Genomic DNA, 20,777 nt, shown 5'->3' with positions numbered 1-20,777 from the left:
ATACTGTTTAGAACATAAAGTATAGAACATAAAGTATGGAACATAGAGTTTAGAACATAAAGTATAGAACATAGAATATAGAACATAGAACATAGAACATAGAACATAGAATATAGAACATAGAATATAGAACATAGAATATAGAACATAAAGTATGGAACATAGAGTTTAGAACAGAGTATAGAACATAAAGTATAGAACATAGAATATAGAACATAGAATATAGAACATAGAACATAAAGTATGGAACATAAAGTATGGAACATAAAGCATGGAACATAAAGTATGGAACATAGAATATAGAACATAGAATATAGAACATAGAATATAGAATATAGAACATAAAGTATGGAACATAAAGTATGGAACATAAAGTATGGAACATAGAATATAGAACATAGAATATAGAACATAGAATATAGAATATAGAACATAAAGTATGGAACATAAAGTATGGAACATAAAGTATGGAACGTAAAGTATGGAACATAGAATATAGAACATAGAATATAGAACATAGAATATAGAATATAGAACATAAAGTATGGAACGTAAAGTATGGAACGTAAAGTATGGAACGTAAAGTATGGAACGTAAAGTATAGAACATAGAATATGGAACATAGAATATAGAACATAGAGTATAGAACATAGAGTATAGAACATAAAGTATAGAACATAAAGTATGGAACATAAAGTATAGAACATAGAGTTTAGAACAAAAAGTATAGAACATAGAGTATGGAACATAGAGTATGGAACATAGAGTATGGAACATAGAGTTTAGAACACAGAATGTAGACTGTAGAAGTCTACATCAGTCTCCTTAGATACTATGCTATAAGTGTCTTCCATCCTGATAAAGAGTGTGTCTCTACTTACCAGACTTTGGTCGTTCGTCAATCTCAGCGTAGATGTCAGATCCTGAATGATGGAGAATATTTGATGATGTCAGTTTGTGTTAAAAACAGATGGGTCAACTAGAAAACATACAGTGTAGCCCTGCCCCTACAGTACAAGTTTCAAACAATTCAAAACAGTCACTGTAATGAACAAATTATTCATAATATTTGTAAAACAAATACGAAGTCAGTCGTGGTAGATGAAAACTCACCCATGCTATATCTGAAGGAGTCCGTGTTCTCCGTTTGACTACAGAGTGGGAGGAGAGACAGCAAGAGGAGGAGAGGAGAGGATCATCAATCCTGGGTTTGAGGTAGCTCCTCAATACACCAGGCAGACTGTTACAGTAACACTGCCTGTCTCTATGATACATCTACAGTGCCTTGCGAAAGTATTCGGCCCCCTTGAACTTTGCAACCTTTTGCCACATTTCAGGCTTCAAACATAAAGATATAAAACTGTATTTTTTTGTGAAGAATCAACAACAAGTGGGACACAATCATGAAGTGGAACGACATTTATTGGATATTTCAAACTTTTTTAACAAATCAAAAACTGAAAAATTGGGCGTGCAAAATTATTCAGCCCCTTTACTTTCAGTGCAGCAAACTCTCTCCAGAAGTTCAGTGAGGATCTCTGAATGATCCAATGTTGACCTAAATGACTAATGATGATAAATACAATCCACCTGTGTGTAATCAAGTCTCCGTATAAATGCACCTGCACTGTGATAGTCTCAGAGGTCCGTTAAAAGCGCAGAGAGCATCATGAAGAACAAGGAACACACCAGGCAGGTCCGATATACTGTTGTGAAGAAGTTTAAAGCCGGATTTGGATACAAAAAGATTTCCCAAGCTTTAAACATCCCAAGGAGCACTGTGCAAGCGATAATATTGAAATGGAAGGAGTATCAGACCACTGCAAATCTACCAAGACCTGGCCGTCCCTCTAAACTTTCAGCTCATACAAGGAGAAGACTGATCAGAGATGCAACCAAGAGGCCCATGATCACTCTGGATGAACTGCAGAGATCTACAGCTGAGGTGGGAGACTCTGTCCATAGGACAACAATCAGTCGTATATTGCACAAATCTGGCCTTTATGGAAGAGTGGCAAGAAGAAAGCCATTTCTTAAAGATATCCATAAAAAGTGTTGTTTAAAGTTTGCCTACCAAGACACTGCCTGTCTCTATGATACATCTGTCTGACAGCATCATGTCCAGTAACACTGCCTGTCTCTATGATACATCTATCTGACAGCATCATGTCTAGTAACACTGCCTGTCTCTGTGATACATCTATCTGACAGCATCATGTCTAGTAACACTGCATGTCTCTGTGATACATCTATCTGACAGCATCACATCTAGTAACACTGCCTGTCTCTATGATACATCTATCTGACAGCATCATGTCTAGTAACACTACCTGTCTCTGTGATACATCTATCTGACAGCATCATGTCCAGTAACACTGCCTGTCTCTATGATACATCTATCTGACAGCATCACATCTAGTAACACTGCCTGTCTCTATGATACATCTATCTGACAGCATCATGTCTAGTAACACAGATGTATCACAGAGACATGCAATCTGACAGCATCATGCCCAGTGCATCCCATGTTTCAACAAGTACTAAATATTCCAGTTTAGTTTCAGCAAAACGACTTGTTATGGAAATGACACAAAAGCCCAAAATATTAAGCCTTGTTCAAGAGAAAGTGAATCCACTCACTTCGTGGGAAGGTCTGGCAGGGAACTTCGTAAATTGGCATCTGTGGAGTCACATGAGAAGTCACATTGGTTCAATAGACTTACGAGGGATGAGAAAATGGTATTAGACCGTTGTGATGCACTCTTTCAGTGTTTCCCCCCTGGTGCTTCTCCTACCATAAAATGCTCAGGGCCGGGACTTCCTGTCCCCCTTACCTTTGTTTGGTCTAGCGATGAACGACTCGTCAGTGGCGTGCTCAGAGCGGCAGTAACCGTCAATAAGGTCCACCATGTTTTCTGCCATCGCAAACTTAGTCACATTGATAGACAGAGGCTGACGAAGAAGATACAAACCATTCACGTCAATGACAATAACTGCAATTATAATCACATTACAAACACTATACAAACATAATAAAGTCATAGGGGTGATAGACCGATAGGCTTTCAGGGCAAAATATTTAATTAAGATGCAGGCTTTTAACTCAACGATCACATCAATCAAAATGTTTTGTAAAAAAAAGACTTACGGACACAGCTCTCTAGTTAGAATTCAGAGCCTGTATTCATTATGTCTCTAGTTAGAATTCAGAGCCTGTATTCATAATGTTAGAATGTTAGAATTCAGAGCCTGTATTCATTATGTTAGAATGTTAGAATTCAGAGCCTGTATTCATTATGTTAGAATGTTAGAATTCAGAGCCTGTATTCATTATGTCTCTAGTTAGAATTCAGAGCCTGTACTCATAATGTTAGAATTCAGAGCCTGTATTCATTATGTCTCTAGTTAGAATTCAGAGCCTGTATTCATAATGTTAGAATGTTAGAATTCAGAGCCTGTATTCATTATGTTAGAATTCAGAGCCTGTATTCATTATGTTAGAATGTTAGAATTCAGAGCCTGTATTCATTATGTTAGAATGTTAGAATTCAGAGCCTGTATTCATTATGTTAGAATGTTAGAATTCAGAGCCTGTATTCATTATGTTTCTAGTTAGAATTCAGAGCCTGTATTCATTGTGTCTCTAGTTAGAATTCAGAGCCTGTATTCATTATGTATCTAGTTAGAATTCAGAGCCTGTATTCATTATTATTATTATTATTTTTTTTTTCACCTTTATTTAACCAGGTAGGCAAGTTGAGAACAAGTTCTCATTTACAATTGCGACCTGGCCAAGATAAAGCAAAGCAGTTCGACACATACAACGACACAGAGTTACACATGGAGTAAAACAAACATACAGTCAATAATACAGTAGAAACAAGTATATCTACGATGTGAGCAAATGAGGTGAGATAAGGGAGGTAAAGGCAAAAAAGGCCATGGTGGCAAAGTAAATACAATATAGCAAGTAAAACACTGGAATGGTAGATTTGCAATGTGCAAAGTAGAAATAAAAATAATGGTGTGCAAAGGAGTAAAATAAATCAATTAAATTAAATACAGTAGGGAAAGAGGTAGTTGTTTGGGCTAAAATATAGGTGGGCTATGTACAGGTGCAGTAATCTGTGAGCTGCTCTGACAGTTGGTGCTTAAAGCTATTGAGGGAGATTATGTCTCTAGTCAGAATTCAGAGCCTGTATTCATTACGTCTCGAGTCAGATTTCAGAGCCTGTATTCATAATGTAAGAATGTTAGAATTCAGAGCCTGTATTCATAATGTTAGAATGTTAGAATTCAGAGCCTGTATTCATTATGTTAGAATGTTAGAATTCAGAGCCTGTATTCATAATGTCAGAATGTTAGAATTCAGAGCCTATATTCATAATGTTAGAATGTTAGAATTCAGAGCCTGTATTCATTATGTCTCTAGTTAGAATTCAGAGCCTGCATTCATAATGTCTAGTTAGAATTCAGAGCCTGTATTCATTACGTCTCTAGTCAGAATTCAGAGCCTGTATTCATTACGTCTCTAGTCAGAATTCAGAGCCTGTATTCATAATGTTAGAATGTTAGAATTCAGAGCCTTTTCATAATGTTAGAATGTTAGAATTCAGAGCCTTTTCATAATGTTAGTGTCAGGATTTGGCCAGGGTTGTTCCGGGTTTTGGTCACTAGATGCCCCCATTGTGCTTTTTGACCTTATGTTTTTTTCCCTTGTTCCCCATTATTATTTGCACCTGTGCCTCGTTTCCCCTGATTGTATTTAAACCCTTAGTTTCCCTCAGTTCTGTGCTCTGTGTTTGTATGTTAGCACCCAGCCCTAGTGTTCTGTGTATTCTTGTCGATTCCGGTGGATGCTCTTGTGGAATTCTGTTTTTGTTTTTGAGTATCTCTTGAGGCTTTTTTGTGCTATTCCTACCACCTTTTGGATTTACTATTTTTGTATTGAAGGACTTCTCCTTTTTACTTTATTAAATACACCGTCTTAAGTACTGCTGTGTCTGCCTCATCTTCTGGGTTCTGCTGACTATTCGTGGCTCAGTTGGTTAAGTGACTGTTTCTCACTCCGGAGACCCAGGTTCGTAACCGGGTCCTGACAGTTAGAATGTTAGAATTCCGAGCCTGTATTCATAATGTTAGAATGTTAGAATTCAGAGCCTTTTCATAATGTTAGAATGTTAGAATTCAGAGCCTTTTCATAATGTTAGAATGTTAGAATTCAGAGCCTATATTCATAATGTTAGAATGTTAGAATTCAGAGCCTGTATTCATAATGTTAGAATGTTAGAATTCAGAGCCTATATTCATAATGTTAGAATGTTAGAATTCAGAGCCTGTATTCATTATGTCTAGTTAGAATTCAGAGCCTGTATTCATTACGTCTCTAGTCAGAATTCAGAGCCTGTATTCATTACGTCTCTAGTCAGAATTCAGAGCCTGTATTCATAATGTTAGAATGTTAGAATTCAGAGCCTTTTCATAATGTTAGAATGTTAGAATTCAGAGCCTTTTCATAATGTTAGAATGTTAGAATTCAGAGCCTTTTCATAATGTTAGAATGTTAGAATTCAGAGCCTTTTCATAATGTTAGAATGTTAGAATTCAGAGCCAGTATTCATAATGTTAGAATGTTAGAATTCAGAGCCTGTATGCATTATGTCTCAGAGTAGTTGTGCTGATCTAGGATCAGGTTCCCCCCCTGTTCATACAACCTTTTTCATTGTGATCTAAGATCAGGTCCCCACTGTCCATATAACCTTATTCATTACGATCTAAAAGGCAATACTGTTCCTATATCAGCAGTCCTACTCCGAGTCTCTTTGTGAATGTTGGCCCAGGCCTCACTATCTTGTTTTACCTGACTGACTCGGTCCATGTTCTGATTAAGCAGTACTAATACACGTTTTCTTTATCTATTTTAATGTGTACCTGTCTGGCTCCTTCTATGTCCAGGTTGAGGAGGGCTTTGCCGTCACTCTGAGATGAACACTTGATGCTCTTGATCTGTTTGAAATCCGCTAGACACACAGGCTGGTGGGGATAAGAGAGACACAATTAAATGATACACTTATCAGCCACAGGTGTAGGGTAAAGGTTAACACGGGGACAGGACTCCCGGGGACAGGACTCCCGGGGACAGGACTCCCGGGCAACAGGACTCCCGGGCAACAGGACTCCCAGGGGACAGGACTCCCAGGGGACAGGACTCCCGGGGACAGGACTCCCGGGGACAGGACTCCCGGGGACAGGACTCCCGGGGACAGGACTCCCGGGGACAGGACTCCCGGGGACAGGACTCCCGGGGACAGGACTCTCGGCGACAGGACAACCGGGGACAGGACTCCCGGGAACATGAGGTGTCCCTACGGACCCTGGTTCGATCCCGGGCTGTATCACCAGCTGTGATCAGGAGTCCCATAGGGCGGAGCACAATTGCCGCAGCGTCGTCCGGGTTAAGGGAAGGTTTGGCCGGTAGGACCTACTAGGCTCATTGCGCTCTAGCGATGCCTTGTGGTGCGGAGCCTGCAGGCTGACCTCGGTAGTCAGTTGAACAGTGTTTCCTCCGACGCATTGGTGCATCTGGCTTCCAGGTTATTAAGCGGGCGGATGCTAAAGAAGCGTGGTTTGGCGGGTCATGTTTCGTAGGATGCAAGACTCAACCTTTGCCTCCAGAGACCATTGAGGAGTTGCAGCGATGAGACAATTACGAAATTGGGGAGAAAAAGGATGGTGAAATAAATAACTATTGGGGGTCCTGTGGGATTCTGGTTCTAGGGACCAAGTTTGGGACAGGACAGTACTAGTTATAAACAGTTTTTTTGTGTGTGTTTTTGGGGGAGAATATGTAATGTGTAGAAGATTTTATTTAAAAACTGTGAATAGGCCTAATATAGTTGACTTAATATTAATAAATTAGTTAATGTAATTTCACCCCTCCTCTTCCATCAGCTCACACTCACGCCTCGCTCCAGTTACAGCCATAGTCACAGCGCAATCACTACTTTACCTCAGATGCCAACGTACAGTCAGTGAATGAATGAATCCTTCAAGAGATGAATTGAGTTCAACCGACTCTGGGTAAGTGGAAGGGCTGCCTTCATTGCCAAACTCTGATAATGTGGTTGTTATCAGCTGTGTGCAGGGCAGGATACTGTCTGGTGAGCGCCGAACAGTAACCAAACGCAGCAGTTGCTATGGCGAGATGATTTTTTTGCATTTGTGATTTGTGTGTGTAAAATTACCACGGGACGGAGAGTAGTTTCACAGGGACAGAACAGGAAAGTTCAGTCAGGACAGAACGGGAAAAGAATTGACAGGACAGGACAGGAATGGGTTTTCACTCCCGGGTCAACCTCTATACTTTTAGACAAAAAGGGTTCCAAAAGGGTTCTTCGGCTGTCCCTGTAGGAGAACCCTTTTTGGTTCCAGGTAGAACTCTTTTGGGTGCCATGTAGAACCCTCCGTGGAAAGGTTATTACATGGAACTCAAAAGGGTTCTACCTGGAATCAAAAGAGTTCTATCGATGGGTTCTTCAAAGGGTTTTCCTATGGGGATAGCTGCAGAGCAGTTTTGGTTCTAGTTAGCACCTTTTTTTCTAAGAGTGTAGTGCAGGGTGAAGTCACATTTACATTTTAAGTAATTTAGCAGACGCTCTTATCCAGAGCGACTTACAATTAGTGCATTCCTCTTCAGCTAAGTGAGACATATCACAACAGTAGCAAATACATTTCCCCCACAATGCTCAGTAGATGCTGACCTTGGTTCAGTTTAGCATTTTCCGTACTAATGGTTAATCTGGCACTTGGGGGAAACTTCACCCCGTACCCCACACAGGATGGGGACATGAAGAACAGGAGAATACCTGCCAGAAATCATTCACGACAATGCAATGAAAATGAACAAATAGCAACATATGAAATAGCAGCATTCTTACCTCTGAGTCTATATGGGAGGGTTGGTGAATACCCTGCATGCTTACCTCTGAGTCTATATGGGTGGGTTGGTGAATGCCCTGCATGCTTACCGCTGAGTCTATATGGGTGGGTTGGTGAATGCCCTGCATGCTTACCGCTGAGTCTATATGGGTGGGTGAAGGCCCTGCATGCTTACCTCTGAGTCTATATGGGAGGGTTGGTGAATACCCTGCATGCTTACCTCTGAGTCTATATGGGTGGGTTGGTGAATACCCTGCATGCTTACCTCTGAGTCTATATGGGTGGGTTGGTGAATGCCCTGCATGCTTACCGCTGAGTCTATATGGGTGGGTGAAGGCCCTGCATGCTTACCTCTGAGTCTATATGGGTGGGTGAAGGCCCTGCATGCTTACCTCTGAGTCTTTATGGGAGGGTTGGTGAATACCCTGCATGCTTACCTCTGAGTCTATATGGGTGGGTTGGTGAATGCCCTGCATGCTTACCTCTGAGTCTATATGGGTTGGTGAATACCCTGCATGCTTACCTCTGAGTCTATATGGGTGGGTTGGTGAATACCCTGCATGCTTACCTCTGAGTCTATATGGGTGGGTTGGTGAATGCCCTGCATGCTTACCGCTGAGTCTATATGGGTGGGTTGGTGAATGCCCTGCATGCTTACCGCTGAGTCTATATGGGTGGGTGAAGGCCCTGCATGCTTACCTCTGAGTCTATATGGGAGGGTTGGTGAATACCCTGCATGCTTACCTCTGAGTCTATATGGGTGGGTTGGTGAATACCCTGCATGCTTACCTCTGAGTCTATATGGGTGGGTTGGTGAATGCCCTGCATGCTTACCGCTGAGTCTATATGGGTGGGTGAAGGCCCTGCATGCTTACCTCTGAGTCTATATGGGTGGGTGAAGGCCCTGCATGCTTACCTCTGAGTCTATATGGGTGGGTTGGTGAATGCCCTGCATGCTTACCTCTGAGTCTATATGGGTGGGTTGGTGAATGCCCTGCATGCTTACCGCTGAGTCTATATGGGTGGGTGAAGGCCCTGCATGCTTACCTCTGAGTCTATATGGGTGGGTGAAGGCCCTGCATGCTTACCTCTGAGTCTATATGGGTGGGTTGGTGAATGCCCTGCATGCTTACCTCTGAGTCTATATGGGTTGGTGAATACCCTGCATGCTTACCTCTGAGTCTATATGGGTGGGTTGGTGAATACCCTGCATGCTTATCGCTGAGTCTATATGGGTTGGTGAATACCCTGCATGCTTACCTCTGAGTCTATATGGGAGGGTTGGTGAATACCCTGCATGCTTACCGCTGAGTCTATATGGGTGGGTGAAGGCCCTGCATTCTTACTTCTGAGTCTTTATGGGTTGGTGAATACCCTGCATGCTTACCTCTGAGTCTATATGGGAGGGTTGGTGAATGCCCTGCATGCTTACTTCTGAGTCTTTATGGGTTGGTGAATACCCTGCATTCTTACCTCTGAGTCTATATTTGAGGGTTGGTGAATGCCCTGCATGCTTACCGCTGAGTCTTTATGGAAGGGTTGGTGAATGCCCTGCATGCTTACCGCTGAGTCTTTATGGAAGGGTTGGTGAATGCCCTGCATGCTTACCGCTGAGTCTTTATGGGTGCGTTGGCGAATACCCCTGGCTCCAATCACCAGCTCCACTGACAGACTCCAACCTTGCTGTGGACAAAGAGTGGGGTTGCAACATAACTTTCATGTCTTGACAAACTTCAGACTCATACAATATTTTCTGTGAAGTGAGCCGTGAGAAAAGGAAAACCCAGAGCATGTCTAATTGTCGATTATTGCATCATTTGTGGTGCAGTGATCCAAAAGTATGATCAGGAAAATGATCAGGAAAATGAGATGATAGGTTTTTACTGCGTACTGACAGTATCTCACTCAGGTTTTTACTGCGTACTGACAGGACCTCACTCAGGTATTTACTGTGTACTGACAGGACCTCACTCAGGTATTTACTGTGTACTGACAGGACCTCACTCAGGTATTTACTGTGTACTGACAGGACCTCACTCAGGTATTTACTGTGTACTGACAGGACCTCACTCAGGTTTTTACTGCGTACTGACAGTACCTCACTCAGGTATTTACTGTGTACTGACAGGACCTCACTCAGGTTTTTACTGCGTACTGACAGTACCTCACTCAGGTATTTACTGTGTACTGACAGGACCTCACTCAGGTATTTACTGTGTACTGACAGGACCTCACTCAGGTATTTACTGTGTACTGACAGGACCTCACTCAGGTATTTACTGTGTACTGACAGGACCTCACTCAGGTATTTACTGTGTACTGACAGGACCTCACTCAGGTATTTACTGTGTACTGACTGGACCTCACTCAGGTATTTACTGTGTCCTGACAGGACCTCACTCAGGTATTTACTGTGTCCTGACAGGACCTCATACTGACAGGACCTCACTCAGGTATTTACTGTGTACTGACAGGACCTCACTCAGGTATTTACTGTGTACTGACAGGACCTCACTCAGATATTTACTGTGTACTGACAGGACCTCACTCAGATATTTACTGTGTACTGACAGGACCTCATACTGACAGGACCTCACTGAGGTATTTACTGTGTCCTGACAGGACCTCACTGAGGTATTTACTGTGTCCTGACAGGACCTCACTCAGATATTTACTGTGTACTGACAGGACCTCACTGAGGTATTTACTGTGTCCTGACAGGACCTCACTCAGATATTTACTGTGTACTGACAGGACCTCACTCAGGTATTTACTGTGTCCTGACAGGACCTCACTCAGGTATTTACTGTGTCCTGACAGGACCTCACTCAGGTATTTACTGTGTACTGACAGTACCTCACTCAGGTATTTACTGTGTCCTGACAGGACCTCATACTGACAGGACCTCACTCAGGTATTTACTGTGTCCTGACAGGACCTCACTCAGGTATTTACTGTGTACTGACAGGACCTCACTCAGGTATTTACTGTGTACTGACAGGACCTCACTCAGGTATTTACTGTGTCCTGACAGGACCTCATACTGACAGGACCTCACTCAGATATTTACTGTGTCCTGACAGGACCTCACTCAGGTATTTACTGTGTCCTGACAGGACCTCACTCAGGTATTTACTGTGTACTGACAGGACCTCACTCAGGTATTTACTGTGTACTGACAGGACCTCACTCAGGTATTTACTGTGTACTGACAGGACCTCACTCAGGTATTTACTGTGTACTGACAGGACCTCACTCAGGTATTTACTGTGTACTGACAGGACCTCACTCAGGTATTTACTGTGTACTGACAGGACCTCACTCAGGTATTTACTGTGTACTGACAGGACCTCACTCAGGTATTTACTGTGTACTGACAGTACCTCACTCAGGTATTTACTGTGTCCTGACAGGACCTCATACTGACAGGACCTCACTCAGGTATTTACTGTGTCCTGACAGGACCTCACTCAGGTATTTACTGTGTACTGACAGGACCTCACTCAGGTATTTACTGTGTCCTGACAGGACCTCATACTGACAGGACCTCACTCAGATATTTACTGTGTCCTGACAGGACCTCACTCAGGTATTTACTGTGTCCTGACAGGACCTCACTCAGGTATTTACTGTGTACTGACAGGACCTCACTCAGGTATTTACTGTGTACTGACAGGACCTCACTCAGGTATTTACTGTGTACTGACAGGACCTCACTCAGGTATTTACTGTGTACTGACAGGACCTCACTCAGGTATTTACTGTGTACTGACAGGACCTCACTCAGGTATTTACTGTGTACTGACAGGACCTCACTCAGGTATTTACTGTGTCCTGACAGGACCTCATACTGACAGGACCTCACTCAGATATTTACTGTGTCCTGACAGGACCTCACTCAGGTATTTACTGTGTCCTGACAGGACCTCACTCAGGTATTTACTGTGTACTGACAGGACCTCACTCAGGTATTTACTGTGTACTGACAGGACCTCACTCAGGTATTTACTGTGTCCTGACAGGACCTCACTCAGGTATTTACTGTGTCCTGACAGGACCTCACTCAGGTATTTACTGTGTACTGACAGGACCTCACTCAGGTATTGACTGTGTACCGACTGCAAATACCTGAGTGCGGCCCTTCCAAATTGTATTGTTTGTAAAGTCAACAGCAACACGAACCACCAGTTCGCAGGGGAAGACCTCCTCATCAACGTTGATGAATTCAGTGAGTGTTTTGAAGAAGCGAACCATACACTCCTCCTCCTTCAGAGTAGCGTACTGCTGGAAGGTCTGGGTGATCAGCTTCCGGAGAGGACGAGACTGGGACAGAACATCACAACATTTTCATAACCCTATTTTAACTATAATGTCAAATAGTAAACAGCACGGTAAACGACGCTGCCAGCATAGAAATGATCAGAATTAATCAAAAATTACCAGAAATGATCAGAAATGAACAGAAATGAACAGAAATTATCAGAAATTATCAGAAATTATCAGAAATTCTCTTTGCTGAAATAATAGTTACAGCTAGGCTCATTATTAAAAACTTTGTAGAAACTTCCGATAATATGTTGAACGATCATGTAGAAATCAAAATGTATAAATGTACCTTCATGCTGTCAATGAGCTCCTGTGGGAAGAACAGGTTCAGCCCCACGTCCTTCCTTCATTGGTCAAAATAAATCACATTCGGAGAGACCAGTTAGATTAAACCAACCAATCAAACCAATGTGATAGAAAAGTTAGGTAATAAACCAACCAATCAAACCAATGTGATAGAAAAGTTAGGTAATAAACCAACCAATCAAACCAATGTGATAGAAAAGTTAGGTAATAAACCAACCAATCAAACCAATGTGATAGAAAAGGTAGGTAAATGAAGGTTGCTACCAACAGACATGTAAAATGTAAGTACTTACTCTAATAACTCAAAGTTGGACTTCTTCTCCAAACCTTTAGCGTTCATGTCTTTATAAAACCTCCTGAGGACCAAGCAGATAAACATTGTTTTATTTGAACCGACTCAGTGATGTTTCCCTGCTTTTTTTTTATATATATATTTTTGTTTAAAGATCCTATTAAAATGTTCTGTATGGTGGAGGAAAAGCTTATAAGCATTTCACTGTATCGTTTACACCCATTGTATTCTGTCATGTGACAAATAAACGTGAATTAGAACAGCGTGACATACGAGGCTCTACTACGGACAAGCCCACTGTGACGTTGATGGCGTCTACACATTAACAAGAGGATACATACAAGAGGATACATACAAGAGGATACATACAAGAGGATACAAGAGGATACATACAAGAGGATACATAAGGATACAAGAGGATACGTACAAGAGGATACATAATGATACAAGAGGATACATACAAGAGGATACATAATGATACAAGAGGATACATACAAGAGGATACATAAGGATACAAGAGGATACATAATGATACAAGAGGATACATACAAGAGGATACATAAGGATTGCAAGAGGATACATACAAGAGGATACATAAGGATACAAGAGGATACATACAAGAGGATGCATAAGGATACAAGAGGATACATACAAGAGGATACATAATGATACAAGAGGCTACATACAAGAGGATACATAAGGATACAAGAGGATACATACAAGAGGTTACATAAGGATACAAGAGGATACATACAAGAGGATACATAAGGATACAAGAGGATACATACAAGAGGATGCATAAGGATACAAGAGGATTCATACAAGAGGATACATAATGATACAAGAGGATACATACAAGAGGATTCATACAAGAGGGTACATAAGGATACAAGAGGATACATAAGGATACAAGAGGATACATACAAGAGGATACATACAAGAGGATACATACAAGAGGATACATAAGGATACAAGAGGATACATACAAGAGGATACATACAAGAGGATACATAAGGAAAGCCCAACCTCACCTGATCTCCAGACAGCCCAGCTGCAGGGCCATCCCATCACTGACCTTACTGGCATGGTACTGCATGTAGTCACTACGCACCTAACACAGGCAATATCGAGAGAACACGTTCATTTTTATCTACATGTAGTCACTACGCACCTAACACAGACAATATCGAGAGAACACGTTCATTGTTATCTACATGTTGTCACTACGCACCTAACACAGGCAATATCGAGAGAACACGTTCATTGTTATCTACATGTAGTCACTATGCACCTAACACAGGCAATATCGAGAGAACACGTTCATTTTTATCTACATGTAGTCACTACGCACCTAACACAGGCAATATCGAGAGAACACGTTCATTGTTATCTACATGTAGTCACTACGCACCTAACACAGGCAATATCGAGAGAACACGTTCATTGTTATCTACATGTAGTCACTACGCACCTAACACCGGCAATATCGAGAGAACACGTTCATCGTTATCTACATGTAGTCACTACGCACCTAACACAGACAATATCGAGAGAACACGTTCATCGTTATCTACATGTAGTCACTACGCACCTAACACAGGCAATATCGAGAGAACACGTTCATCGTTATCTACATGTAGTCACTACGCACCTAACACAGGCAATATCGAGAGAACACGTTCATCGTTATCTACATGTAGTCACTACGCACCTAACACAGGCAATATCGAGAGAACACGTTCATTGTTATCTACATGTAGTCACTACACACCTAACACAGGCAATATCGAGAGAACACGTTCATTGTTATCTACATGTAGTCACTACACACCTAACACAGGCAATATCGAGAGAACACGTTATTAACTGTTATGAAGTCACTCAGCCTGGTCTCATAGTCTAGACGTAACATAGTACATGTAAATCCGGGACACTCATATTAGTATGGTATGTTATGTTTGCTGTTAATATATAAAGACAGATGGCTTAAACCAAAGTAGGGTGGTTGGCTGGGTTAGATGGGTAGGCGTATAACGTGAACGTCTAGCAACCCAAAAGGTCCCATCAGGGACAACTTTATATAATTAGCCATTTTTCAACTACTTACTACTTTTTAGCTACTTTGCAACCACTTAGCATGTCAGCTAACCCTTCCTCTAACTATAACCTTAACCTTTTAATCTAACTAATAAACTTAGGAGTTAGATTAAACCTAACTAAACCTAGCTAATGTTAGCCACCTAGCTAGAATTCATAACATATACATTTTTGCAAATTCTTTAACATATAATGTGAATTGTAAGTTGTAACATATCATATGAAATGGGTGACGGACATCCACAAATGAATACATACCATACGAAACGTAACATGTAATATTAAACCGAGTGTCTCGGATTTACTTACGCAACCTGGTCTCAGAGCACTTCTTATTATTGTGTAACTATGCATCTACAGTACTACCACAAGTTCAATACAACAGACAACAGAAAACAGTGAATTATCACTGACGATGAAGTTCTGGAAATTAGGCATGTGTTCTCTACATCGTCAGAGTATTAATGTGTTCTCTACATAGAGTATTAATGTGTTCTCTACATAGTCCGAGTATTAATGTGTTCTCTACATAGTCCGAGTATTAATGTGTTCTCTACATAGTCCGAGTATTAATGTGTTCTCTACATAGTCCGAGTATTAATGCGTTCTCTACATAGTCCGAGTATTAATGCGTTCTCTACACAGAGTATTAATGTGTTCTCTACATAGAGTATTAATGTGTTCTCTACATAGAGTACTAATGTGTTCTCTACATAGTCAGAGTATTAATGTGTTCTCTACATGGAGTATTAATGTGTTCTCTACATCGCCAGAGTATTAATGTGTTCTCTACATAGTCAGAGTATTAATGTGTTCTCTACATAGAGTATTAATGTGTTCTCTACATAGAGTACTAATGTGTTCTCTACATAGAGTACTAATGTGTTCTCTACATAGAGTATTAATGTGTTCTCTACATAGAGTATTAATGTGTTCTCTACATAGTCTGAGTATTAATGTGTTCTCTACATAGAGTATTAATGTGTTCTCTACATAGAGTACTAATGTGTTCTCTACATAGTCAGAGTATTAATGTGTTCTCTACATAGAGTACTAATGTGTTCTCTACATAGAGTATGAATGTGTTCTCTACATCGTCAGAGTATTAATGTGTTCTCTACATCGTCAGAGTATTAATGTGTTCTCTACATCGTCAGAGTATTAATGTGTTCTCTACATAGAGTACTAATGTGTTCTCTACATAGAGTATTAATGTGTTCTCTACATAGAGTATTAATGTGTTCTCTACATAGAGTACTAATGTGTTCTCTACATAGTCTGAGTATTAATGTGTTCTCTACATAGAGTATTAATGTGTTCTCTACCGAGTATTAATGTGTTCTCTACATAGAGTATTAATGTGTTCTCTACATAGAGTATTAATGTGTTCTCTACATAGAGTATTAATGTGTTCTCTACATAGAGTACTAATGTGTTCTCTACATAGTCAGAGTATTAATGTGTTCTCTACATAGAGTACTAATGTGTTCTCTACATAGAGTATTAATGTGTTCTCTACATCGTCAGAGTATTAATGTGTTCTCTACATCGTCAGAGTATTAATGTGTTCTCTACATCGTCAGAGTATTAATGTGTTCTCTACATCGTCAGAGTATTAATGTGTTCTCTACATCGTCAGAGTATTAATGTGTTCTCTACATCGTCAGAGTATTAATGTGTTCTCTACATAGAGTATTAATGTGTTCTCTACATAGAGTACTAATGTGTTCTCTACATAGAGTATTAATGTGTTCTCTACATAGAGTATTAATGTGTTCTCTACATAGAGTATTAATGTGTTCTCTACATAGTCAGAGTATTAATGTGTTCTCTACATAGAGTACTAATGTGTTCTCTACATAGTCAGAGTACTAATGTGTTATCTACATAGTCAGAATATTAATGTGCTCTCTACATAGAGTATTCATGTGTTCTCTACATAGAGTACTAATGTGTTCTCTACATAGTCAAAGTATTAATGTGCTCTCTACATAGAGTACTAATGTGTTATCTACATAGTCAGAGTACTAATGTGTTCTCTACATAGTCAAAGTATTAATGTGCTCTCTACATAGAGTACTAATGTGTTCTCTACATAGTCAGAGTACTAATGTGTTCTCTACATAGTCAAAGTATTAATGTGCTCTCTACATAGAGTACTAATGTGTTCTCTACATAGTCAGAGTACTGCTTGCTGCCTACTGTACCTGTTGATAGAAATACAGCAGTGTAGTACTGTCTTCTTTAAACTTTTCCAGGAAGTTGACTGGAATGTAGCGGACTCTCAGGTCATACCTGTGGAGAGATGAAAATAACCATACTTCAGAGTAGCAGTCTTCAACTGATGAACGTAACTCTGCTATAGAGTAGCAGTCTTCAACTGATGAACGTACCTCTGCTTTAGAGTAGCAGTCTACAACTGATGAACGACCCATATTTTAGACCAGGAGTCTACAGCTGATGAACGAGCCATATTTTAGAGTAGGAGTCTACAACTGATGAACGACCCATATTTTAGAGTAGGAGTCTACAACTGATGAACGACCCATATTTTAGACCAGGAGTCTACAACTGATGAACGACCCATATTTTAGACCAGGAGTCTACAACTGATGAACGACCCATATTTTAGAGTAGCAGTCTACAACTGATGAACGACCCATATTTTAGAGTAGGAGTCTACAGCTGATGAACGACCCATATTTTAGACCAGGAGTCTACAGCTGATGAACGACCCATATTTTAGAGTAGGAGTCTACAACTGATGAACGACCCATATTTTAGAGTAGGAGTCTACAACTGATGAACGACCCATATTTTAGAGTAGCAGTCTTCAACTGATGAACGTACCTCTGCTTTAGAGTAGCAGTCTTCAACTGATGAACGTACCTCTGCTTTAGAGTAGCAGTCTACAACTGATGAACGACCCATATTTTAGACCAGGAGTCTACAGCTGATGAACGACCCATATTTTAGAGTAGGAGTCTTCAACCTTTTCTTGGTCAGGGACCCCGTCCCAGGCGAAACCAAAGCGCCACATCAACACTTTATATTTTACAGTGGAGGTTGAAGCAGAAACTTCATTTAAACTACTTTAAACAAGGCTGTCGTACATTGGTTCACTTATGCCCTAAAATAAATGTGTTCATACGAGCAGGAATATTGTATATACATTTATTCATATGGTCAGAATATTGGAAGGCCAAACCGGAAACCCCTGGTCCTCATTATACGTTGCTCCACCTCCCCCTCCCCCCTCCTCTCCCCTCCTCTCACCTCCACGTGATGACTCTCATAGCGTTGCTCCACCTCCACCTCCCTCCTCCCCCTCCTCTCACCTCCACTCTGCCTCCACGTGATGACTCTCATAGCGTTGCTCCACCTCTCCCCCTCCTCTCCCCCTCCTCTCCCCCCTCCTCTCACCTCCACGTGATGACTCTCATAGCGTTGCTCCACTTCCCCTCCCTCCTCTCCCCCTCCTCTCCCCCTCCTCTCACCTCCACGTGATGCCTCTCATAGCGTTGCTCCACTTCCCCCTCCCTCCTCTCCCCCTCCTCTCACCTCCACTCTGCCTCCACGTGGTGACTCTCATAGCATTGCTCCACCTCCCCCTCCTCTCTCTCCCTCACCTCTCACCTCCACTCTGCCTCCACGTGGAGACTCTCATAGCGTTGCTCCACCTCCCCCCTCCTCTCACCTCCACTCTGCCTCCACGTGGTGACTCTCATAGCGTTGCTCCACCTCCCCCTCCTCTCACCTCCACTCTGCCTCCACGTGGTGACTCTCATAGCGTTGCTCCACCTCCCCCCTCCTCTCACCTCCACTCTGCCTCCACGTGGTGACTCTCATAGCGTTGCTCCACCTCCCCCCTCCTCTCACCTCCACTCTGCCTCCACGTGGTGACTCTCATAGCGTTGCTCCACCTCCCCCCCCTCCTCTCACCTCCACTCTGCCTCCACGTGGTGACTCTCATAGCGTTGCTCCACCTCCCCCACGGTCAGGTCTGGATGGAGCCAGTGGAGCTCGTCTGACTTGAGGTGCTTCAGTAGCAGACCATAGCAGCCTTTATACTGGATGTTAGGGCCCAGTCTACCACTGGTCAGGATAGACTGTACTATAGCCTGGAGGAGAGAGACCAGTATGGAGATAGTCACAGTTATTAAAATGATACCACTGGTCAGGATAGACTGTACTATAGCCTGGAGGAGAGAGACCAGTATGGAGTTAGTCACAGTTATTAAAATGATACCACTGGTCAGGATAGACTGTACTATAGCCTGGAGGAGAGAGACCAGTACAGAGACCGTCACAGTTATTAAAATGATACCACTGGTCAGGATAGACTGTACTATAGCCTGGAGGAGAGAGACCAGTATGGAGATAGTCACAGTTATTAAAATGATACCACTGGTCAGGATAGACTGTACTATAGCCTGGAGGAGAGAGACCAGTATGGAGATAGTCACAGTTAATAAAATGATACCACTGGTCAGGATAGACTGTAATATAGCCTGGAGGAGAGAGACCAGTATGGAGTTAGTCACAATTATTAAAATGATACCACTGGTCAGGATAGACTGGACTACAGCCTGGGGGAGAGAGACCAGTATGGAGTTAGTCACAGTTATTAAAATGATACCACTGGTCAGGATAGACTGTACTATAGCCTGGGGGAGAGAGAGCAGTATGGAGATAGTCACAGTTAAAATGATACCACTGGTCAGGATAGACTGGGTGTTACAAACCCCTTTGGCCCTGCAGTCTAGGGGGGATGAAAACGAGACCCGTAACATATCTCATACAAATCATAACAGTGAAACAGTGAAAGGGAACAGTGAGAACTAATAACAACAGACAACCCAACTTTACGGTCAAACACTGGGGTTTATTGTTCAAACACACGCCAATGAGGGGGGACAATCAAATGTATTTATGTATATCAAATCTATTTATGTACATCAAATGTATTTATGTATATATGTACATCAAATGTATTTATGTACATCAAATGTATTTATGTATATATGTATATCAAATGTGTGTATGTATATCAAATGTGTGTATGTATATCAAATGTGTGTATGTATATCAAATGTGTGTATGTATATCAAATGTGTGTATGTATATCAAATGTGTGTATGTATATCAAATGTGTGTATGTATATCAAATGCGTGTATGTATATCAAATGCGTGTATGTACATCAAATGTATTTATGTATATTACATGTATTTATGTATATTACATGTATTTATGTACATCAAATGTATGTATATATATCAAATGTATATCAAATGTATTTATGTATATAAAATGTATTTATGTACATCAAATGTATTTATGTACATCAAATGTATTTATGTGTGTCAAATGTATTTCTAAATCCCTTTTGATGTCAACAGCTGGTCAAAGTGTAGTTAGTCACCCTGATCTTCCAGGAGCTGTCACACTTGACCAGTTTGAAGTTCTTCCCCAGGGTGTTATTGGTGGAAAAACAGACTTTGAGGATCTTGGTGGGTCCTCCCTCCCCGCTGAAGGGGCTCTGTTGTGGGCCGTCATTGTGGCCGGGGCTGGGTAGCCTCCAGGAAAGGGTGGTAGTGTCTCCCTGCATCACCTCGTACATTCTCACGGTAGAGAGAATGATAACGTCATACTGATGTCACACCTGGGGAGAGGGCGAGAGAGGGAGAGGGAGAGTGAAAGAGGAGGGGGGAGAGAGAGAGGGAGAGAGAAAGAGAAGGGGGAGAGAGAGAAAGAGGAGGGGGGAGAGAGGGAGAGAGAAAGAGAAGGGGGGAGAGAGAGAAAGAAAGAGGAGGGGG

The 20,777-nt window shown here is 41.6% G+C and overlaps 1 protein-coding gene across 1 annotated transcript; it reads right to left on the bottom strand.

Moving 5' to 3' along the window:
- Nucleotides 1-845: 845 nt before the first annotated feature.
- LOC135536191 (protein-tyrosine kinase 2-beta-like) lies at nt 846-20,649 on the bottom strand. Its single transcript, XM_064962568.1, has 13 exons — nt 20,384-20,649; nt 18,902-19,080; nt 17,167-17,254; nt 13,894-13,973; nt 12,864-12,926; nt 12,554-12,608; nt 12,121-12,261; nt 9,547-9,621; nt 5,932-6,033; nt 2,835-2,952; nt 2,641-2,680; nt 1,114-1,151; nt 846-923 (listed from the first exon to the last, which is right to left on the bottom strand). The coding sequence occupies exons 1-13, from the start codon at nt 20,579-20,581 to the stop codon at nt 874-876; spliced, it is 1,227 nt and encodes a 408-aa protein (XP_064818640.1). The 5' UTR covers nt 20,582-20,649; the 3' UTR covers nt 846-873.
- Nucleotides 20,650-20,777: the final 128 nt, after the last annotated feature.

The sequence above is a fragment of the Oncorhynchus masou genome, unplaced genomic scaffold (assembly GCF_036934945.1).
Source record: "Oncorhynchus masou masou isolate Uvic2021 unplaced genomic scaffold, UVic_Omas_1.1 unplaced_scaffold_5688, whole genome shotgun sequence".
In the NCBI taxonomy this organism is placed as follows: domain Eukaryota; kingdom Metazoa; phylum Chordata; class Actinopteri; order Salmoniformes; family Salmonidae; genus Oncorhynchus; species Oncorhynchus masou.
The sequence above is the reverse complement of the archived record's forward strand: the minus strand, read 5'-3'. Positions and strand labels throughout refer to the sequence as shown.

Excerpts from the sequence above, each read along its gene's own strand:
- LOC135536191 (XM_064962568.1), bottom strand. The coding sequence starts at position 20,581 with ATGTACGAGGTGATGCAGGGAGACACTACCACCCTTTCCTGGAGGCTA. Across the intron at positions 12,927-13,893 it reads CTGGGCTGTCTGGAGATCAG|GAGGTTTTATAAAGACATGA; the intron begins GTGAGGTTGGGC and ends CTTGGTCCTCAG. Across the intron at positions 9,622-12,120 it reads TCTTCCCCTGCGAACTGGTG|CAAGGTTGGAGTCTGTCAGT; the intron begins GTTCGTGTTGCT and ends CTTTGTCCACAG.